At 43.5% G+C, this 24,319-nt stretch overlaps 1 protein-coding gene across 4 annotated transcripts in view; it reads right to left on the reverse strand.

Moving 5' to 3' along the window:
- Nucleotides 1-24,319, reverse strand: part of ADCY9 (adenylate cyclase 9) — a 256,639-nt gene that overhangs the window by 82,675 nt on the left and 149,645 nt on the right. For all 4 annotated transcript variants that reach the window (XM_033964016.1, XM_033964017.1, XM_033964018.1 and 1 more), the window contains 2 exons: nucleotides 11,413-11,515; nucleotides 1,639-1,847 (listed from right to left, as the gene is read on the reverse strand). In XM_033964016.1, coding sequence (XP_033819907.1) covers nucleotides 1,639-1,847; nucleotides 11,413-11,515 — 312 coding nt within the window. The remainder of the gene's footprint in view (nucleotides 1-1,638; nucleotides 1,848-11,412; nucleotides 11,516-24,319) is intronic.

Genomic DNA, 24,319 nt, shown 5'->3' on the forward strand with positions numbered 1-24,319 from the left:
GAAAATAAAATCATTTTTCCTACCTTTGCTGTTTGGTGATTTCATGAGTCTCTGGTTGCACTTTCTTCTTCCGACTGTGCATCCAATCTTTCTTCCTTTCTTTCAGCCTCCTGTATGTTTCCTCTCCTCCAGACCTCATTCTCTCCTCCAACTTTTTTCTTTCTGTCTCCCTGTTCCCCCTTCTTTCTGTCTCCCTGTCTGCCACCTTTCTTTCTTTCTCCGTGCCCTCCCCCAAGCCACTCGGTTTGCTGCCACTGCCATCGGGGAACAGCCCCCAAGCCACCGCCGTCCCAAGCTTTCCCTACAGAAGTGTCACGCTGACCAGCATTCCGCTCCCTGACGTCAATTCTGACGTAGGAGAGGAAGTTCCGGGCCAACAAGGCATTTCTCCTCATTCCATCCAGCCTGAGCCCCATCTCTCCTTGATCCAGCATTTCCCTTCTGTGTCTGTCAGAATTACCATTCCACCTATTTTCCAGCATCACCCTTCTTTGTGTCCATCTCACCTATATCCCTATCTCACCACTTTTTCAGAATCTTCATTTGTCTCTGTCCTTGTCTTTACCCCATGTTCACCATTTGCCCTTTCAATGTCTTTATCTCCCCCCCCCCCACACACACACTTTTTCAGCATTACTTCTATGTCTCTATTTCACCTCCTCTTCATGTCCCCTCTGTATCTCTATCCTTATTCAGTAGGTCCTGCTTACTCTTTCTCTTCTTTGTATCACTATCTCCATTTTCAGCTTTCCCCCCTTTTCCTTTGTTAATGCACCCTGTAGCCAGAATCTTTCCACCCTCCCTCCACTCCGGCCCAGCCCAGTATGAAATATTTCCTTTTGTTTCCCTCCCCTCTCTCTCTCTTTCCCTTCTGCTCCCTCACCCACGAGTCCTGCATCTGGCCCTCTCCCTTCTACCTGCACCTGGCAAAACCCCCCTGCTCCGCGGCTCTCTTAAGCAACTCGTCAGCAGCGGTGATCAAGACAAGCTGCCAACATGGAGGCCTTCCCTCTACGAGTCCCGCCTTTGTGGAAAAAGGAAGTTGAAACAAGCGGGACTCGCAGAGGTTAGGCCCCGACGTCAGAAGCTTGTGTTGATCTCTGCTGCTGAGATGCTGAAGAGAGCCGCGGAGCAGGGGGTGTGGCCGGAAGCAGGTAGAAGGGAGAGGGCTGCTGGAAGAGGTAGAAGTTCCGGAGTATGACACCGACCCGGGCCAGGATGATTTCTTTTTTAGGCTGTTGCTGCTGCCGCCGCCACGCCACCACGCCCCCGAAATGACAAAAAAAGCCTAATGCCCGGCGTCGGCGTCTTTGACGTCGGGAAGAGGAAGGCTGATAGGCCCGGTAGATCGGAACGGCAACACAAGTCTATCACAGAGCCCGGGATGGGCTCTGCGATCGACTCACGTTGCCTTCCTGAGCTACTGGTCGATCGCGATCGACGCGTTGGGCACCCCTGCTTTAGAGTCTTGAAAGGAAAATCCCTTACCTCCTTTGAATAATACTATGTCTGCATTGAGTATGGAAAAGAAATGTTTTGTGGGTGTTCTAGGGTGTAAATCTTTTGATGGACCATCCCCCTTTAAAAAAACAAAGTAGATTGGTCAATTAGCTATGTAACTTTCCTTCCATTTTTTACCTGATGGATATGATGAGTGAAAGCAGTGCCAGGAGAATGGCCATCACAAACACTATGATAGCTGCCAGAGGTGGGAAGGAGCTGCTGCCCCAATGCTTCAGGAAACAGGTGATGGACAGGATTAGGAAGACGAAGGTAGACAATAGCACATCCAGGAGGGAACTGAAGGTAGCACTGGCAAACGTTTTCACTGGAACAGTCCTAACAACCTGACCAAAATATTAAGTGTTTGTGCCATGTTAGTTCACATTATTGAACAGGAAAAAGATAATATATATAAAAAAAATTATAATATGATCTCTTTATTGACTAATAATATATTCCAGAGGTAATTTTACAAAACATTTTCGCATTGTAAAGCATGGTTGACATGTGGGAAATGGCTATTACAAACTTGTGTGGATGTAAACATTAATAAAAATGCAGATGCAACAAGATCTATGTGAAGGCATTCCCAGGGGTGATGTCTGGGCACAATTACAAGGTGCATACTTTTTTTCTCTTTTTTTAACAAAATATATGCTTACCACCACAGAATACATGTACATAGTTGCACCCATCTCAGAGCAGGTATAACTTTCAGAAAGAGCTTTGTGAGGATTATTATAGAAGAATATTTTATGAAAGCACATGGACAGCATACTTACTTACCTGTAACAGGTGTTATTTGAGGACGGCAGGCAGATATTATCACATGTGGGTGACATCATCCACGGAGCCTGGTATGGACAATGCAAAAGTGTACTGTCACTTTGAAAGACTGAAAAGTCTCAAGACCACCCATATCACACATGTGCCAGTGCCTTGCTGCCTGACGTCAGCTCGCAGGACCATCATTTCAGTAAAAAAGCTAAGAAGCCAACTAGAGGAGGTGAGAGGGATATGAGAATATCTGCTTGCTGTCCTTGGATAACACTTGTTACAGGTAACTGTGCTTTATCCTAGGACAAGCAGGCATATTCTCACATGTGGGACTCCCTAGCTTCTAAGATCATGTTTGTGAGCCTGGCGAAATCAAAGTGTTGGAGGGAAGTTGGCATCTAAATGGAAAATAAATTTTGTAGAACTGCTTGGCCAAACCGACTATCCCTCCTGGAATGATTTTCCAAAAAACAGTGGTATGTGAATGTTAGCATCGAGGTTTGATACTTGAAGCCATACTTGTCGTCTCATGGCAATAGAACATAAGAAATACCATACTGGGAATGACTGAAGGTCTATCAAGCCTAGTATCCTGTTTCCAACAGTGGCCAACCCAGGCCCCAAATACCTAGCTAGATCCCAAGTAGTAAAACAGATTTTATGCTACTTATCTAATATAATAAAAGGCTAGGCCGCGCATGCGCATTTCCTATGCGTGCGTCCGTTTTCCGTGAGCTGTAGAGACCCATAGGAAGTGCGCATGCGCGGCTTACGGTTCTTTGAAAGACGCAGCGGTGGCTACTCTCACAATCCCCGCCTGCTTCGGACTTCCGACGCAGGTGGGGATCATGAGAGGAGCCACCGCCGCGTCTTTCAACAACAACAACAAAAATACGGCAAGGCGGATGTCGGCGGCTGCAGGCCGTGGCAGCTGTAGCCCGCCACGGCCGAGCACGGAGACGGGCCGAAGTTTTTTTCAACTTCAGAGACGCTGCAGCGGCTCCTCTCACGAGCCGCTCCTGCGTCGGAGAAGGCGGCAATCGTGAGAGGAGCCGCCGGGAAGTTACACTGCTGGGGGCTCGGGCTGTTAGGTCTGTGCAGGCTCCTCTCGCTGTTAAACATCATCTACCATTTTGTTGCCCAGTCTCATAAGATCCTCTTACAATTCTTCAGGGTGTGCTGAAACATAGGTTTTACCTACCCAGACACAATGTGACCCTAACACTGCAACAATCATGACACCAGCCATGGAAGCCTAAGAGAACAGATAAATATCAAGTCTTATCTGTCTAAAAGTTGGATGAAGAGATGAAGAGATGGTGAAGCTATTTTCATATCTGGGTCTTTGACAGCTGCTGCAAATAGCTGAAGACAGCTAATTCTTAATAATCATAGTGTATTAAATGTTTTTTGTAGATTTATGATTTGTCTATACAATTACATTCTGTAATTTTAAAAAGCACCTTAGCCACTGCCCATGGAAGAGCATTCCTGGCACATGTGGACTGGGAAAATTGCAAGAAGACTTTAGGAAATTGGAAAACTGGGCATCCAAATGGTAGATGAACTTTAATAGGGAGAAACACAAAGTGATGCACAATGAGAATAATAATCCAAATCATAGTTTCTGAATGCTAGGGTCCACCTTAGGGTCAGCACCCAAGAAAAAGATCTAGGTATCATTGTAAACAATGTGCTGAAATCTTCTGCCCAACATGCGGCAGTGGCCAAAAAAGCAAACAAAATGCTAGGCATTATTAGGAAAGGATGGTAAATAAGATAGATAATATTATGATGCCTTTATATTGCTCCATGGTGCAACTTCATCTTGAATATTGTATTCAATTCTAGTAACAATATTCCAAAAAAGATATAGTAGAATTAGAAAAGGTTCAAAGAAGAGTGACCTACGAATTCCTGTGCATGCCTACGAATGCCTGTGCATGCCTAAAGCCACTAATGGCATAAGCCACGCCTATGCCGGCGTTAGGACTCCATAGGTGTGCATAGGCGCTTCATTTGCCACATCAATATATTTTTTTTTTTTAAACATGCATCTTGATTGGTCCGTTAGATGATAGTAGGACACCTACCGCTGCCTACAATCAGGATGCCGTTTTGAGAATCAGGCCCCAAAACTCCGTAAGCCCTTATTGAGATAGCTTGGGGAAATCCACTGCTTATTCCTAGGATAAGCAGCATAAAATCTGTTTTACCCCTTGGGATCTTGCCAGATACTTGTGACCTGGGTTGGCCACTGTTGGAAACAGGATACTGGGCTTGATGGACCTTCAATCTGTCCCAGTATGGCAACTCTTATGTCTACAATTTGTCACATTAAAACTTAATTGCCAACTATTAGCCTGCTTCTAATTTTTGTAAATCACTTCTCATACTTCCCAGATATCCAATCTGTTGTTAATCTTCATGACATCTGCAAAAACTTTTCTTTCTAACCCTTTGACAATATTTTTCACAAAATTTTTGAACAGAATCAATCTTAGGTGATCCCTGAGGCACTCCAATACACCACACTTTTGCCTGTCTGTCAACTACTTTCTGGTCCACCTTACCATTTTTGGGTTCCTTCCTCAAGCTGCTTAGTTTATTTATGAACCTCCTATGAGGAACAGTATCAAATGCTTGAGGACCAACAGCTTTTACCAGCTACTTGTGTTGAATTATTTAATCTTTACAGAATTTAGCAGATTTAGGATCTTCCAATGGAGCCTCTTATATAGAACCCAGCTTCACTTGGTGATGATGCACACCTCCGCTCTGCAGTATCTCATTGATCTCATACTGCCTAGCTCCACCATGAGGGAAGACTGGAAGGTGGCGAATGTTACGCTGATCTTCAAGAAAGGTTCGAGGGGAGATCCGGAAAACTACAGACCAGTAAGTCTGACCTCGGTACCAGGAAAGATAAGTCGCTGATAAAGGACTGCATTATTGATCACCTTGATGGACACGGGCTGATGAGGACCAGTCAGCACGGTTTTAGCAAAGGCAGATCACGTTTGACGAACTTGCTGCACTTCTTTGAGGGAGTAAACAGACAGATAGACAAGGGCAACCCGGTCGACATTATATATCTGGATTTTCAGAAGGCGTTTGACAAGGTTCCGCATGAATGACTACTTCAGAAAATTGCAAGCCATGGAATCGAGGGTGAAATACTCACGTGGATTAAAAACTGGCTGGATCATAGGAAACAGAGGGTGGGGGTAAATGGACAATACTCGGACTGGAAAAGCGTCACCAGTGGGGTGCCGCAGGGCTCGGTGCTTTGACCCATGCTCTTCAACATCTTTATAAATGATCTAGACATTGGTACGACGAGTGAGGTGATTAAATTTGTGGACGATACAAAGTTATTCAGAGTAGTGAAGACACAGGGGGATTGCGAAGATCTGCAACATGACATAATCAGGCTTGAGGAATGGGCATCAACATGGCAGATGAGGTTTAACGTGGATAAGTGTAAAGTGATGCATGTAGGTAACAAAAATCTCATGCACGAATACAGGATGTCTGGGGCGATACTTGGAGAAACCTCCCAGGAAAGAGACTTGGGAATTATGATCGACAAGTCGATGAAGCCATCCACGCAATGTGTGGCGGTGGCAAAAAGAGCAAACTGAATGCTAGGAATGATAAAGAAGGGGATCACAAACAGATCGGAGAAGGTTATCATGCCGCTGTACCAGGCCATGGTGCACCCTCACCTGGAGTACTGCGTCCAGCACTGGTCGCCGTACATGAAGAAAGACATGATGCTACTTGAAAGGGTCCAGAGAAGGGCGACTAAGATGGTTAAGGGACTGGAGGAGTTGCCGTATAGTGAAAGATTAGAGAAACTGGGCCTTTTCTTCCTTGAACAGAGGAGATTGAGAGGGGACATGATCAAAACATTCAAGGTACTGAAGGGAATAGACTTAGTAGATAAGGACAGGTTGTTCACCCTCTCCAAGGTAGGGAGAATGAGCGGGCACTCTCTAAAATTGAAAGGGAATAGATTCTGTACGAATGTAAGAAAGTTCTTCTTCACTCAGAGAGTGGTAGAAAACTGTAACACTCTTCCTGAGTCTGTCGTAGGGAAAAACACCCTCCAGGGATTCAAGACAAAGTTAGATAAGTTCCTGCTGAACTAGAACGTATGCAGGTAGGGCTTGCCTCAGTTAGGGCGCTGGTCTTTGACCAAGGGCTGCCGCGTGAGCGGTTGCTGGGCACAATGAACCACTGGTTTGACCCAATAGCGGCAATTCTTATGTTCTTATAAGTGTCAAGTGAATGAATAGAGTGAGACCAATAAACTGAAGCCCTGGAGATTTGGGTTTTCTGAAGCAGCTCTAGCGAAACACGTCAAAAGCCGACAAGAGAGAGAAACACATTATGTAGATAAATTTACATTTTTTTTTTTACTGAAGATCATTATAGTGAAGATTATTACAGTTTAGTATAGTGATTTGTTCATGATGCATGATTTTGATGCTGTGCAGGGGGCTCTACTATCCTCCCTATTATTCAATCTCTACGTTAGACCTGTCCTAGACATAGCCCACAAATATCAAATACAGATTCACTCCTTCATGGATAACATCCAACTGAACCTACCGCTAAGAGAAACCCGTGATGCCCAGATCTCAAAACTCCTAAACTGCCTCTCAGAAATCAAAAATTGCATGTCTGTCAACACATTACAACTAAACACCTCCAAGACGGAACTCTTTTGGATCCGCAAAGAACACTGCAACCGTACCTACCCCTCGCTTCACTGGAACTCGACTACCATAACTTTGAAAGACCAAGCGCACAGCCTAGGAATACTCCTTGACTGCAACCTATCACTTTCCAACCATATCTCTCAGGTGGTATCTTCTTCATTTTACTTGCGACAACTCCGAAAAATAAGGAGCTACTTTTCTGAATCTGACTTCACCCAACTACTCTACGCCTTAGTACTATCCTGCTTGGATTACTGTAATGTGTTATTGAACAATCTCATGGTGAAGAATGTGCAAAATGCTGCAATCAGACTTCTAAAAAACTTCCGTGCCTGTCTCCCAGGCTCTATCGTTGGTTCACTGCCTGCCCATAGTGAAATTATGTGTCTTCAAGGGCCTGATGCTAGCGTTCAAATCCTTGTACGACATAACACCAGGCTACATGAGGGCCAAGCTTCCTCTGTACTTGCCTAACAGGCCCCTCCGCTCCCAGGCTGAAATACGTCTCAAAACGCCCCCCTGGTCCTGCCCTTCAACTGCAAACCGCCAAACGATGTTTCTACTCCCACTTCTTACCGAGCCAATGAAATCAGCTGCCCCTGCAGATCAGATCCCTTGAAGGAGTCCTCAACTTAGGAAAGCAATAAAAACATACTTCTTCACCTAACTCCCCTGCCCGTGACTAATGGATTACAAAGAAATGTATATTGATACCAGATCCCGGTATGTGTCACGTTAGGAAAAAACTTGTATTGAAAAATCTTGCACAGTAACTTTGGCAAATTTAACCTGTAAACTGTGTATTATATATATTAGTATTAGACCCCTAGTATATGTCATGCTAGGATAAAACTTGTATTATAAACTTGTACGGCATTTAGAGCAAATCGTAACCTAACTGTATATTATGTATACAGTTAGGTTACGATTAACCTAACTGTATACATAATATAGGTTAACCTGTATACATAATATTAGGTTAACCTGTAACCCGTTCTGAGCTCTTTGGGGAAAACAGGATAGATAGATAGATGCATACAATGATTGAAAAAAGAGAGACAAACATGTTGGGGCATGACTTCAGTTTGGTCTCTTTGTAATCTTTTTCTGAGCAATTTCTACACTATTAAAAGTTATAATATAAAAAAATGTTTTTAGCGGGGTTCTTTTTGATATACATTGTGTTTCCTGGTTATTTGTGAGTAAAGTTTTGGCTCCCATTGTTTTGTTTGTGTGTAATGATAGCAATTTTGGGGATTAAGAACTGTAACATCCAGTTTCTTCATGTGATCATGGGTGGGGAAGGGGCTACTTGTCTGCATATAGGAAAGGCATTGCTTTGGCTGGTGGGGAAAAGGTTCCCCCCCCCCATTGTAGGTCTTGATGGGAAGGGAGCTCCTTTTGCTGTAGGGTAGTTTGGGACTCTAGGGGAAATAATTATTCTATTTAGACTTGCTTCTACTCAGAGCTGCCTGTTGGAGAGAGAGGTGACACTTACAGAAACTGGAGGGGTTTAGTCTCCAGTCACAAGGTTCCTTTCTATTTTTTTATTTTATTTTATTAGTTCTGGGTTGTGACTCGACATTTCCAGCCCTTTTTTTTTTTTTTAACTGTTGCTTGCCATTTTATTCTCATCTTTAATCTGTTTATAGTCTCAATATGCAGCCCTGTAGCAGCATGCCTCTCCCGATATTCTGCATTCCTTCTTATTTTCTTTTCTCGTTTGGTGTGGAAAAGAGAGGTCATATTTCCAGAAATGCTTCTTTTTAAATAAAGCCACAATCTGGCAGCAGCATAAAGTCACGGCGGATCCAAAGACTTTTCTTTTTTTGGTTTGTAGTGAGTGTAGTTTTTTCAACAATGAAATACAATAAGTAGACGTTCAGAAAGCCTGCTTGTGGAGAAATCTCCATCACCCATTCATTTGGTGTGGGATTTGCTCATGAAGGATTTGTACTGGACCTGCAACATGAAGTACAGAGCAGTGGTGAGATGCATATTACACTGGGCTTTGGCATTCATCTTCATCTTTTATGCATGCTTCTTTCTGTACATTGATTTTTGCATCTGTCTTTGTACTTGGTATTTAGTTTCTCTCTTTTTTTTTTTGTACTGCTTTACAAAAAGTGCAGGAACTTGAGAAAAAGTGTTTCAAAGTGCAGGAAAGTCAGTTGGAAAACTTAGGATAGCATTTTTCTTGTGTTTATGTATCTAGTGGTTTATGACAATTATGCTTTCAGCACTGTTGCTGTTAGATAATGTGGCGATACTCCATCTGGGAACATTTAGTATATTTAGGGGCTCATTTTCAAAGCACTTAGACATACAAAGTATCACAGGTTATCCAAAGGCTCTTAATCTCTGAGGTGGCGGAAGGCAATGGGTATGACTATATAATACAAAATGAGATAAAAGGTAATTTGTATCTCACCATTGGTAATGCCCCCACCCTTTGTTATCTCCCACTCATCCAGTTTCTAATTGGGGATCATACTAATCATTCACAAAAAATTATATAATACAAAATGAGATAAAAGGTAATTTGGGTCTATATCAGTGATTCCCAACCCTGTCCTGGAGGAACACCAGGCCAATCGGGTTTTCAGGCTAGCCCTAATGAATATGCATGAGAGAGATTTGCATATGATGGAAGTGATAGGCATGCAAATTTGCTTCATGCATATTCATTAGGGCTAGCCTGAAAACCCAATTGGCCTGGTGTTCCTCCAGGACAGGGTTGGGAACCACTGGTCTATATAACACAAAATGGACTATATAACACAAAATGAGATAAAAGGTAAATTGGAGAAACTACAAAGTACAGCTTCTCAATTCTGTGGAAAACTAAGAACTGATGATCCCTCAAGCTGATGTCAGGTGAGAGGGCACCAGCGCAGGCTTGATACAGGCTGTCTCGAGACTTTTCAATCTTTTAAAGTGATAGTATACTTTTGCACTGTTTATACCGGGCTCCACGGATAATGTCATCCACATGTGAACACATGAGAATATGCTGCCTGCTTGCCCTAGGATAAAAGTATGTTACCTTTATATTTAAATCTATTTTTATTAATGACAACCCAACAATACAAATTCTTGTGCAAAACACATTATCAACGAAACCATAAATAATAAAATGGGCAGAAACATTTCTATTATAATTTCCATTTTTCTCCTCCCTTCCCCTTCCATTCCACCACCACAGCTGCTGTATGAGACATAAAAGAAAATATGGTCAATATAAATTTAATTCAGTATGTTTTCTTTATAAAATATAAATCACACAAAAGTCCTGAATGTTAACAAATCACAGAATATAGTTATAATTAAAGAGAGGCTGTTAAATTTCATAATTTACAGTTGTATAAACTGCCTATATTAAAGGTAAGTACTGTGCCTGAAATAGTTTTTGTATTATTGCTCATTATGAAAGAAGTAGCATCATTGTTTTTCTGTTGCTATTCAATAGCAGGAGTGTGAAGATTTTTAAAAGCCATAATCTGATGAATCCTCATTTTGTTGTCTTTTCCAGATGTATCGTGGAAGTAAACTAATCTATGTATTTCTTAGCAGTAAGGAGACTTGTCACAACTTCGTTTGTTTCATGCATATTCAAATCTCATACTTCATACATAAAGATTCAACATGCATGCCTAGCTTACAAGGTTTCCCACCATTTGTTTAGGGACGCTGAATTTCAACTCTATAGTCGTTCCATTGAACCTAGCACTTGGAGGTAGTGCCAGGCTATGGGAGCCTGCCACACTAAAATTTCTGTAATCTGAGTTTCTGTTTGTGTTGCTCTGTAAGAAACATGCAACCTGGTTCTGAGATGGCTCTAGGTGGCTTTTCCAGAAATTTATTATCCAGCCCAAACATTATAGTGTTTGTATGACCTGGTTCACTGCAATCTCTCTCTTGGCCTTGGACAGGGCCCATATTAGCCAATTGTCCAGATACAGGAGTACTTGAAATCCCGTCTTGCCTCTATCACCAATCACATTGGTGCTGTTACAAGCTCAAAGGGGAGAGCTGAGAATTGAAAATGTCTCTGCAGTACATGAAACTGCAAGCATTGCCTTTGAGGGGGAAAGATAGGAATGTGCAATAAGCCTCTTTTAGATCCGAGGCTAGAAATTTCCCTGGCACTACTGAAGCAATGACCTGAGGTCCAGTATTGGTCTCCAGTTCTCTGAATCTCTTTTGGGCACGATAAACTACATCTGATCCCTTCCAACAAAACTGTATACCACAAGGATCAATTCTTTCTCCTCTTCTATTTAACATCTTCACCGCCCCCTTACTGACCCTTTGCTAGTGTGCCACCCCATCAAAGACTACCGAATCATAATATATAAAGGGAGTTAATGTGTGACCAAAATTATAGAAAGAAAAGCTGCCATACCTCTTCTTGATAGCTGGCTCTGTAGGCCTTTTCCAAGTCCTGGTCAAGGAAATTCAAGCTCAGCCTGTTGATTGGAGGCTTAAAGAAGTAATCTTTCATGAGGCTGGTGAGACAAGAAATTCACAGATATGGACAAAATACTAAATGGTGATAAGTGATGCACTTAATAGTTAGAGCAATAAGAATCAAGGAAATTAGGGCTAAAATTTCCCTTCAATTCATTGTCTGTGAAATTCTTTATCTTTAATCTTTGTATATAACATTGTTGAAAATTCTTTAATAAAAAAATAAAAGAAAGAAGTATGACCTAGTGACAGATGTTTATAAAGGGCCAAAATTCAAGCCATTCCTAGATATTTAGTAGGCGATGATGGATGAAGTTGGTGAAGAGCACTGGCCATATTCAGTACCAATGCCTAGAGAGAGTTTCAAATTAGAATTAGCCCCTCTGGGAGTGTGGGGGCTAAGCCTTGAGAAGGATAGCTGGTAGGATGTTACAGTAGTGTAGTTGTGATGTTATCATGGCAAGTAATTTTTATGGTTTAGTTATGGTTATGGTTTTTAGTGTCATCCTCGGAAACAGGCATAGATGTATATATGACAACCTGTGGGAAAAAAAACTGTTATGTTAAATCTTTTTTATTGGAATGAAAGAACAGATAACAATGAACAACCAAGCTCCTACAGCACAGTGTGATTCATACCAGTAGGTCTCTATTCATGACCAACAAACAGAATACAAACATTATTTTAACTAAACAGACCCACCCCTGGGGATGTGTAGCTGAGTGAGAATTTTTCCCCCTTCTAATGATCAAAAGCTTTGGTGGCCTCTGGTCTTTTGGCTTATTCAGATTTGGTACTCAGCTACCCATTCCCTGTCCTCCAAGCCTGCTTCTCCTTAATCTTCCCCTAATTGATGCTAATTTATAGGATACTAGAGCTCAATCCTCTCAAACCACCTCCTCAAAATGAATTCAAGATAGCATTTCTAGCTCTAGGGGTTAATGATTAGATATAAATTTCCCAAATTTGAAGAAAATTGTTTTTTTTTTCCATTTTGAAGTGAACTTAGCATATCTAAGTTCTAGTAACATTACGTTATGTAAGTGATTTCTCCAAGCCAAATATGATGGGGTGTCAGGATCCATCCATACCGATAATATAATCTTCTTTCCCACCGTCCCACCCTTTTGCAATAAAAGTCAATGCCCCCAGTTACATTTTCTAAAGCCTTCGAATTTGTCCAAAATAAGGCCCTCCACTGAAAGTGGAATAGGTGTCTGTTTTAACTGTTCTAAATAGTGGACCATCGCCTGCCAAAAGTGCTTAACTTTTGGGAATGTCGAAAAAGCGTGTGTGAAAGAATTAACTCCCTGGGTGCATTTTCCACAAATTGGAAACTCCACTAGTCCCGATTTATAGATTCAATCCAGGGTAAAGTATGCTCTATGCAACACTCTATATCGACATTCTAAGAGTTCCACACTAACAGAGATCTCTGGGATCTGTTTTATCAATTCAACTATGTCAAGTGAATCCTTTCTTAATCCTAAATCCACGCACCATCGATTGCACAATGCATGCTATCTGTCCAGGAAAGCTGCCGAAGATCTTGATGAAGTTCAGATACTGAAAAGCCATCTTCTCCATACTTTTCCACTATGTCATGTATGCACATTTCCATGGAGAAAAGCAGATTCTCTTTATCCAAAGAACCAACATAATGTTGAAGCTGCCTATACGCAAAAAAAAATAAATAAATAAAAAAAAATCACTCCATTTGCTGAAAACTAATATTGTCTCTGTCCAAAGGAACTGAAGGCTCCCATAAATGGGTAGTTGACTAGAACTTCTAGGATTCCCTTCTCATATTTTCAACAGCTCTGTCCAAACCACCTGAATTGAACATAATAATATGCTGCTTCTAATGTCAGATGGTATTGAAGCCAATGGAGCATGTAGTAAGTTTCAAGTTTATTAGGATTTTATATACCGCCTATCAAGGTTATCTAAGCGGTTTTTACAATCAGGTACTCAAGCATTTTCCCTCTCTGTCCCGGTGGGCTTACAATCTATCTAACGTACCTGGGGCTAAGGAGATTATATGCCAAGGTGTAAATGCTGCCTCCTCTATCTCTTTTGAAATAAAATCATGTCTATCGGAAAATCATTCAGAAGTTTAACAATGGCAACAGTAAAAGTTGACAAGTGTACTATATAACCACTTCGGGAACAATATCATATCAAATAGGTGAATCCTTCCCTATAGCAAAACTAGTAACATTGACCACTTAGTCAAACAGTCTTTAGTATATTCAAATAAAGGGGTCATATTAGATTGATACAAATCTGAAGTTTTGGGAGCAAGTATGATTCCTAGATATAAGAACGATGTGGTTGCCCATTGTAGGGGGAATGATCCCTTCTACCAAGTCTGTATCTGTGGGATGATGGATAAGACCAATTATTTCCCAAAGCTCAACTTAAACCCAGAAAAATCACCATACTCTTTGAAGCTCTCCACAAGAGTTGTCAGAGATAGCTGTGAATCAATAATGTGTACCAAAAGGTTTTTGGCAAATGCCGAAATTTTAAATTCATGTCTACCAATTCGAACTACCTTAATCTCTGGATTAACCATGATCTTCCTTATAAGCAAGTCTAAAGTCAGAAAGAACAGTAAGCGAGAGAGTGGACACCCCACGTTCCATGTTCTTATCTCAAAAGGAGTGGAGCAGAAATCGTTGACCCATAACAAAGCTTGGGGATTGTTATAGAGCATTCAAATAGTATCCTGAAAAAAAGCAGTTACTTACTGTAACAGGTGTTATTCGGTGACAGCAGACAGATGTTCTCACATGAGGGTGACATCATCCATGGAGCCTGGAATGGACAGTGGTAGAAGTGTATTGCCACTAAGTTTTTTAGAAGCATTTGCCTGCACCGTGAATGTGCGAGTGTCTTCCCACCTGACACCAACTTGTTGTACCTCAGTTCCGTAAGCAAGCTAAGAAGCCAACCAAGGGAGGGGCATGAGAATATCTGCCTGCTGTCCCCGGATAACACCTGTTATGGTAAGTAACTGTGTTTTATCCTAGGATAAGCAGGCAGCATATTCTCACATGTGGGACTCCCTAGCTTAATGTAATGGGATGAAGGGAGAGATGGCCATTAAGAAGAAAATTAATTCTATAATACTGATTGGCCAAAATGACCATCTCGCCTGGAATAGGAGTCTAGACAATAGTGAGATGTGAATCTGTGGATTGAGGACCAAGTAGCTGCTTTGCAAATCTCATCAATGGGAGTGGAACATAAGATAGTCAATGATGCTGTCATAGCTCAGACCTTGTACGCTGTAATATGTCCCTCAAGCTGCAGCCCAGCCTGAGCATAGCAGAAGGAAATACGGCTGCTAGCCAGTGGAAATAGTTCTAATGGTTACAGGTCAGCCCAATCTGTTAGGATCAAAGGAGACGAACAGTTGAGATGAAGTCCTGTGTAGCTTAGTCCTTGTATGTAGTAAGCCCAAGGCATGCTTACAGTCCAATGTATGAAGAGCTGTTTCTCCAGGATGATAATGAGGCTTTGGGAAGAAGACTGGAAGTATAATGGATTGATTAAGGTGAAATTCCGTGACTACTTTTGGAAGGAATTTTGGATGAGTCCAGAGATGATGATGAAATATTGTTTATGGTGGATCGGAGACTAATGCTTGAAGCTCACTCACTCGACAAGCAGATGTGACAAAGAACAAGAAGACCACTTTCCAAGTGAGAACTTAAGATGAGTAGTGGTTCAAATGGTGGCTTCATCAAACTGGCAAGAACTACATTAAGATCCCAGACATCCAAAGGCTGTTTGAATAGAGGTTTGGAGTTGAAAAATCCCTTCATAAACATGGAAACATGTAGATGAGTGGCGAGAGATTTATTGTTGACAGGAACATGGAAAGCACTAATAGCACTGAGATGAACGCTAATCGAAGTGGTTTTCAGCCCAGAATTGGATAAATGGAGAAGGTAGTCCAATACTGAAGAGAGAGAAGAGGAGGAAGCATCTAGATAATGGAGAGCACACCATGGAATGAAGCAAGTCCACTTCTATTGTAAATTTTAATTAAACTTGAAAACTTGTATAGCATTGTTGAGCATTGCTGAGCATCTTGAAGCAGCTATAATGGCTTAAAGATTAAAAGATGCTGGAGTCAGGCAGAGAGGTACCAAGCTGTCAGATGCAGCGATTGCAGATTGAGATGTAACATAGAGCCTTGACTCAGAGTGAGCAGAGATGGAAAGGTTTGCAAGGGAATTGGATCCTTGGAACTCAGCTGAAGTAGAAGGGAGAGCCAAGGTCGCCGAGGCCACTGAGGAGCTATCAGGATCATGGTGGCTGACTCGTTATTGAGCTTGACTAAGGTCTTGAGAATTAGAGGGATTGGTGAAAATGCATAGAGTAATTTGTTTGTCAAATCTAGAAGAAAAGCATCCGCTTCGAGAAAATGAGGAGAGTATATTTCCATGAGCAGAATTGAGGCAATTTGTGATTGTGAGGAGACACAAACAGGTATATCTGAGGAGTCCCCCATAGTAAAAAATGTGGTGTAAGACTTTGGAGTTGATCGTCCACTCGTGTGGTTGAAGAAATCTGCTTATTTTGTTGGCTCGAGAATTCAGTTTTCCTTTGAGAAATATGTTTTGAGCAATCGCCCAGTTCCATATGCATTCTGGCTCTTGACAGAGGAGAGAGCCTGTTTCTACTTCTTTGTAGTACTTTGCTACTTGATTGTCTGTGTGAACAAGGAGTACTTGGTTGGAAAGATTCTCTTGAAAAGTTCTTAGAGCATTTCGAATTGCTTGGAGCTCTAACAAGTTGATGTGGAAGGTCTTCTCTTGAGCAGATCACCAACCTTGTGTCCTGAGATCATCTGAATGAGCCTCCCAAGCATGTATAGACACATCCATGGTGAGTGTTTTCTGATGTGGAGGAACGTGAAACAGCTGACCTTTGGAAAGATTTGACGAATCCATCCACCACTGAAGGGATTGACGAAGAGATGAGGTGACTGATCTTTCGAGATAAGGGATTAAGAGCTTGATACCATTGAGATGCTAGAGTCCACTGAGCTGGTCTGAGATGAAGTCTTGTGAAGGGGATAACATGAACTGTGGAGGCCATGTGATCCATGAGTCGCTTCATCTGTCTCGCTGAGATGAATTACAGAGTAGAGACTTGAGTACAAAGATGAAGCAAAGCATCTTGCCTTTGTTGAGGTAGAAACGCCCTAAGGTGAACTTTGTCTAACAGGGCTCCTATGAAAAGAAGCAGTTGAGAGGGTTGAAGCTGCGACTTTGGGAAGTTGACTTCGAACCCTAGCAGCTGAAGAAAATTTATCATGAACTGTGTTGCCAATTGTACTACTGGAGGAGATGCAGCCTTTATCAGCCGGTTGTTTAGATATGGAAACACTTGTAACCCATGAATACGAAGGGTTGCTGCCATGCCACTAGGCACTTGGTGAATACTCTTGGAGAGGAAGACAGGCCAAATGGCAGAACTTTGCATTGAAAGTATTGATGAGCTATTTGAAAATGCAGAAATTTTATGTGATAAGGATGTATGGATATTTATTTGTAAGCCTCTTTGAGGTCTAGAGAGCACAGCCAATTGTTTTGTTCTAGGAAAGGGTATAATGTCCCTAAAGACAGCATGCAAAACTTCTCTTTGATTAGATATTTGTTTAAGTTTTGGAGGTCAAGAATTGGACAAAGATCTCCCATCTTCTTTGGAATTAGAAAATACTTGGAGTAGAACCCTTGATTTTTCTGAGAAGGGGGAACCACTTCTATGGCATTTAGTTGAAGCAGAGCTTTGATTTCCTGAAGAAGAATGGATGCCTGCTGAAATGTGAAAGAGGACTCTCTTGGAGAGTAGTTATGAAATGGAGAGAGTAAACCTCCTTGATGACTTTGAGGACCTAAGAGTCCATCGTGATGAGAGTTCAATAGTGATGAAACAATTGTAGGCAACCTCCGATAGGTTGGGGAAGAGGCTCAAGAGGAGAGATTTTGGCCATGCTCTCTAAAAGCATGTCAAAAAGACTAAGCTGATTTTTGAGGGGCCAAAGACTGAGACTTTTGATGCCTCTGATGTTTTTGTCTCTTCTGTGGTGGAGGCTTAGTATAAGAGTTTGCTGGATACTTCCTCTTGTAGGAATAAGAAGTAGATTTTGCAGCAGGTTTAGACGGTTGACTCTTAGTTTTAGATCTGTTTAAAGAGCAGTTCTGCTCATACTGAGTAAACTTTTGAGTAGCCACCTCTAAGCGGTCACCAAAGAGTTCTTCACTAAGAGATGGGATATTGGCTAAGCGATCTTGGAGATTAAAGTCCATGTTGGAAACTCGTAGCCAAGCAAGATGCTGCATAGCAACAGACATGGCTGAAACTCTGAATGTTAGCTCAAATGCACCAAATGCAGCTCTTGCCATATACTTTCCTGTTTGTAGGATATTGTGAGCATCTGAAGGACTATGTTGTTCAAAATCAGACAAGTGCCTTGCCAGATGTTTAAGGCCAGATGTTTAGAACTCTGTAGGCCAACACTGAATTTTGATAAAGCCATCCACCAAATTTATCCATAGTCCTCTCCTCCCTTTCTGGTGGTGCTGAGGCATAAACCTTGGAGCTGTTGGATTTTTTTAAGGATTGATTCTACAAGCAACAATTGATATTGGAGTTGTGGCTTGTCAAATCGCGGACAGGATATTATTCTGTAGAGGGAATCAAATTTTTTGTGGAGCTATAGTGACAGAAAAAGGAGTCTCCCAATTTTTGAAGAGTGCCGCCTTGAGGAGACCATGTAAGAATAACTTAAGCAGCAACTTAGGAGGTTCATTGAAATCCAAGGCATCAAGTAGTTCGGCTATGGGTTCAATGTCAGCCTCTAACTTGACAGGGAGAACCTTTCCCAACTGTCAAATATATTTAGTAAAGGAAAGTTCTTCAGGCGGAGGTCTTCTTCTAGGAATAAGAGTCGATGTATCGGAAGGAATTCCATAGGATTTAGAATCTGATGAAGTAGGCTCACATTCAGAATCAAAGTGGCCATGAGAAAGATAGAGTCATAAGCCTCAGGTGACTGATGGGATCAGTGAGAAGAACTTCCTCGATGTCAGTACCAATCTGATGAGTATGATGAAGATGAACGATGTGAAGATCTTCTATATCTGGAAGCATAAAAATGAGAGTGACAATGCTTCAATGAATAACCTTGGTGCTTTGAAGGGGATCTTTGAGATTTTGATGCAGACTGACGATGCCTCAAGGAAGAGGAACGATGCCTTGATGGAGAGCATCAATGTCTACTGGAGGAGCGTTAATAGGAAGCAGATCGGTGTGCCGGTGTAGACCTGGAATCTGTACCCTGCGGTTTCAAAATGCTATGCTTAGGCACTGAGGGAATCAATGCAAGCACAGGTGTCAAGTGCAATTTGAACATGTCACTGATCTCATGTTTCATGTTTATTAAAATTTGATATACTGCCTTATAAAAAAAATCAAAGCGGTTTTACAATTAATAAGTAATAAAATAAAAAAAGAAGGGGACAACAAAACAACACCAAAAGCGAAAGGCAGCATACTGACAGACAGACAGACAGTGACAAAACAAAGAAAGGTAAAAAACAGAAGGAGGGTGGAATGAGCTCAACCAAAAAGGCTGGACTATCATAGACTTAAAACATGCTTAAAAGGACGATGATTTAAATGCATCTTTAAAGAGAAATGTTTTTAAACTGGATTTAAATTTATCTACGACTGTGATTTTTCTTAAGTGGCTTGGGGCAGCATTCCAAAGCGAGGGGCCGTGACAGAAAAGATGCTGGTTCTCATAGTATTGATGTGCCGAACTGAAGGGATAGCAAGTATATTTTGGTTAGCGGATCGGAGGGAATGTTGAGAAGAAAGAGGGATCAGGAGCCTATTAATAAAATCTGGCTGACCTGCGATCTTAGTTTTAAAAGTCAACAATATAATCTTGTAGATGATTCCTTGAAAATTTGTCCCAGTACCCTTTGGTCAATAGCTGGTACCATTGGTGTGGTAGGGTGTCGAGGAGTGGGTGACCTCGAAGAGGATGCACATCCTGAAGGAGACACAGCCTGCACTGAAGGAGAGCGTTGGCATTGACACTTGGCCTGCAACAAGGGACTCGATGCTGTAGAGGCCTGCAACGCTTGCTGGGAAGAGGATAGCTTCTGAGCAGGCTTTTCCAATGCTGGAATAACCTCCGATGTTGATGTCAATACCATCAGTACCAAAGGCTCAGAACAAAACACAAAGTCCATGGCTGAATCGAAGATCTTCTCTTGTTGGATGCCGCGAGGCTTCAACGAGCGTTTCGGCAGTGTGGAGCAACGCGTATAGGTGTCTACTCAATTTTCAGGGCCCAAACACTGCAAACACAAACTACGCGAGTCAGTGATGGAAATAGGGTGCTGATACTAACAGCACTTCTTAAAACCGCTTGATGGCTTCGACATGGATAGAAAAATCTCAGCAGCGAGGTTAAACTCAATTTTGGTGATAGAAAAAGCCCGTCAAGGGAGAAAAACAGAGGGCTAAAAACCCATCTGTGAAAAACAGGGAAAAGGAAACAAACTTTTTTTTTTTTAGACTAGATTAGCCACATTTATAATAATTCTCTCAATTCTCCTTTGATCAACTTCGGTAGACTAGTGATTCCAAAATTGCAGCAATACAACCTATTTTCAAGATCGCCTATTTTTCTTCCAAAATCGCAAGCTTTGTTCGCAATTGTGTTGCTTGTCCTCGTGCTGTTGCAAGTGTAATTTTTGAAGGAGCGAAAAATCGATCCACTTGTACCCATTCTACTCCACTCAGGATTTTGTAGACTTCAATCATATCTCCTCTCAGTCGTCTCTTTTCCAAGCTGAAGAGTCCTAACCATTTTAGTCTTTCCTCATACAAGAGGAGTTCCATTCCCTTTACCATCTTGGTTGCTCTTCTTTGAACCTTTTCTACAGTCACTATATCTTTCTTGAGATAAGGAGACTAGAACTGAATGCAATACTCCAAATGAGGTTGCACCATGGAGCGATACAGGGGCATTATGACATTCTTAGTCTTGTTAACCATACCTTTTTTAATAATTCCCAGCATACTGTTTGCTTTTTTGGCCACCGCCACCACACAATGGGCGCTAAACCCAAGGTGGACCCTAGCATTCGGTAACTGTGATTTAAGTTATTCTTTCCAATGTGCATCACTTTGCATTTGTCCACATTAAATTTCATCTGCCACTTGGACACCCAGTCTTCCAATTTCCTAAGGTCTGCCTGCAATTTTTCACAATCCGCATGTGTTTTCACAAGTTTGAACAGTTTAGTGTCATCTGCAATTTTAATCACCTCACTTGTTGTTCCAATTTCCAGATCATTTATAAATAGCACAGTTACTTACCGTAACAGGTGTTATCCAGGGACAGCAGGCAGATATTCTTAACACATGGGTGACGTCACCGACGGAGCCCTCGGTACGGACCTTTTTAACTAGAAGTTTCTAGTTGGCCGCACCGCGCGTGCGCGAGTGCCTTCCCGCCCGACGGAGGAGTGCGTGGTCCCCAGTTAGGATAAGCCAGCTAAGAAGCCAACCCGGGGAGGTGGGTGGGACTTAAGAATATCTGCCTGCTGTCCCTGGATAACACCTGTTACGGTAAGTAACTGTGCTTTATCCCAGGACAAGCAGGCAGCATATTCTTAACACATGGGTGACCTCCAAGCTAACAAAGAGGGAGGCGGGATGGTTGGCCATTAGGAAAATAAATTTTGTAACACAGATTGGCCGAAGTGTCCATCCCGTCTGGAGAATGCATCCAGACAGTAGTGAGTAGTGAACGTGTGAACTGAGGACCAAGTGGCCGCCTTGCAGATTTCCTCGATGGGCGTGGAGCGGAGGAAAGCCACGGAAGCAGCCATAGCTCGGACTCTGTGGGCCGTGACAGTTCCTTCCAGTGAGAGACCGGCCCGAGCGTAGCAGAAAGCAATACAGGCAGCAAGCCAATTTGAAAGTGTCCGTTTGGAGACAGGACGACCCAAACGGTTGGGGTCGAAAGACAAAAAGAGCTGAGGGGCTGTTCGGTGAGCTCCGGTACGATCAAGATAGTAAGCAAGGGCACGCTTACAATCCAGCGTGTGCAACGCCTGTTCCCCAGGATGCGAGTGAGGCTTAGGGAAGAAGACGGGCAGCACAATGGACTGGTTGAGGTGAAAAGCTGAGACCACCTTGGGAAGGAATTTAGGGTGGGTACGCAAAACAACCTTGTCATGGTGAAAAACAGTGAAAGGTGGGTCGGCAACCAGTGCATGTAGTTCGCTAACCCTCCTGGCAGAGGTGATGGCAATTAGGAAAAGCACCTTCCAGGTTAGAAGCCTGAGAGAAGTAGTGGCAAGAGGCTCAAACGGAGGTTTCATAAGAGCTGAGAGAACCACATTCAGGTCCCAGACGACAGGAGGAGGCTTGAGAGGCGGTTTGATGTTGAAGAGGCCTCTCATGAATCTGGAAACCAGAGGATGAGCCGTGAGAGGTTTTCCAAAAATAGGCTCGTGAAACGCAGTGATGGCGCTGAGGTGGACTCTGATGGAGGTAGTTTTGAGGCCAGCGTTGGACAGAGAGAGCAAATATTCCAAGATAGTTTCCACCGCTAAGGAGGTGGGTTCCTGATGATGCCGGAGACACCAGGAGGAAAATCTGGTCCACTTCTGATGGTAACATTGGAGAGTGGCCGGTTTCCTGGACGCGTCCAAAATGAGGCGGACCGGTTGAGATAGGTTCTCCGGAGAGGTCAGCCCGAGAGAAACCAAGCTGTCAGGTGGAGCGAAGACAGATTGGGATGTAGCAGAGACTGATGCTGTTGCGTAAGTAGAGTAGGAAACACAGGAAGAGGAATGGGCTCCCTGGAGCTGAGTTGGAGCAGGAGGGAGAACCAGTGTTGGCGAGGCCACCGAGGTGCGATGAGAATCATGGTGGCGTTGTCCTTGCGGAGTTTGGACAAGGTCCGCAACATCAGAGGAAGTGGAGGGAAGGCATACAGGAACCGATCCCTCCAATCGAGCAGGAATGCATCCGGGGCCAGACGGTGAGGAGAGAAGAGTCTGGAGCAGAATAGGGGCAGTTGATGATTGTGAGGAGCTGCAAAGAGGTCCACCTGCGGAGTGCCCCATCGAGCAAAGACGGAGAGCAGAGTCGGGGGGTCCAACGTCCACTCGTGGGGTTGAAGGATGCGACTGAGATTGTCGGCCAGAGAGTTCTGTTCGCCCTGGATATAGACCGCCCTGAGAAAGAGATTGCGGTCCGTGGCCCAGGTCCAGATGCGCAGAGCCTCCAAACAGAGGGGGCGAGATCCGGTACCCGCCTTGCTTGTTTATGTAGTACATGGCGACTTGATTGTCCGTGCAGAGGAGGAGGACTTGAGGGCAGAGGAGATGTTGGAAAGCCTTGAGAGCGTAGAACATGGCTCTGAGTTCCAGGAAATTGATGTGATGACGACGCTCCTGTGGGGTCCACAGACCCTGGGTGCGTAGATCTCCTAGGTGAGCTCCCCATGCGTAGGGGGACGCATCTGTGGTGATGATCATAGAGTGGGGGGGCAGATGAAAAAGCAGACCCCTGGAAAGATTTGAGGAGTTCAACCACCATTGGAGAGATTGCTGAAGAGATGATGTCACAGATATGGGATGAGAAAGAAGGTCCGTAGTCTGTGACCATTGGTTGGCGAGAGTCCACTGAGGTGTACGAAGGTGGAGGCGTGCCAGAGGAAGGACATGTACCGTCGAGGCCATGTGACCCAGTAGGACCATCATCTGTCGGGCAGGGATGGAGGGGTGCCTGAGTACCTGACGGCAGAGATGGAGCAGAGTTCGCTGGCGATCGGAGGGGAGAAAGGCCCTCATTAGCGTGGTGTCCAGAACTGCTCCAATGAATTGAAGTCGCTGGGTGGGAAGCAAGTGCGACTTGGGGTAGTTGATCTCGAACCCCAGGAGGTGGAGGAGAGAGATGGTGTGATGAGTGGCTTGTAGCACGAGTTGAGATGAAGGTGCTTTCACCAACCAATCGTCCAAGTAGGGGAACACCTGGAGGTTGTGAGACCTGAGGAAGGCCGCTACCACTATAAGGCACTTGGTGAAGACCCTGGGTGAGGAAGCGAGGCCGAACGGTAGCACCTTGTACTGATAGTGATGGTGCAGTACCTGGAACCGCAGGTAGCGGCGAGAATTTTGATTGATGGAGATGTGAGTGTAGGCCTCTTTGAGGTCCAGGGAACATAGCCAGTCGTGTTGAGAAAGCAGAGGGTAGAGCGTGGCAAGGGAGAGCATTCTGAACTTCTCCTTGACCAGACACTTGTTGAGGTCCCTGAGATCGCGAATGGGACGGAGGTCTCCCGTCTTTTTGGGTACCAGGAAGTAGCGGGAGTAGAATCCCTGCCCCCTTTGATCTGGAGGCACTTCTTCGATGGCATTGAGAAGGAGGAGGGATTGAACCTCCCTCAGGAGGAAGGGGGTTTGAGATGAGTTTGAAGCAGACTCTACGGGAAGGTTGTCCGGAGGTAGAGTCTGGAAGTTGAGAGAGTAGCCGTGGCGGATGATGTTGAGGACCCACTGGTCCGATGTAATGATTTCCCAACGGCTGGAGAAAATGGTGAAACGACCTCCGATGGGTTGTGGAAGAGGTAGCAAGGGTGGATGACTGGCTATGCCCTGGAGAGAAGAGTCAAAAGGGCTGAGTTTGTTTAGTAGGCTGAGGAGGCTTAGAGGGTTGAGAGGCCTGAGATCGAGCCTGAGCGTGATGTTGCTGTTGACGGGGCCGCCTACATTGCTGGGGAGGCGGA

Source organism: Geotrypetes seraphini, chromosome 11 (genome assembly GCF_902459505.1).
Source record: "Geotrypetes seraphini chromosome 11, aGeoSer1.1, whole genome shotgun sequence".
Classification (NCBI taxonomy): Eukaryota; Metazoa; Chordata; class Amphibia; order Gymnophiona; family Dermophiidae; genus Geotrypetes; species Geotrypetes seraphini.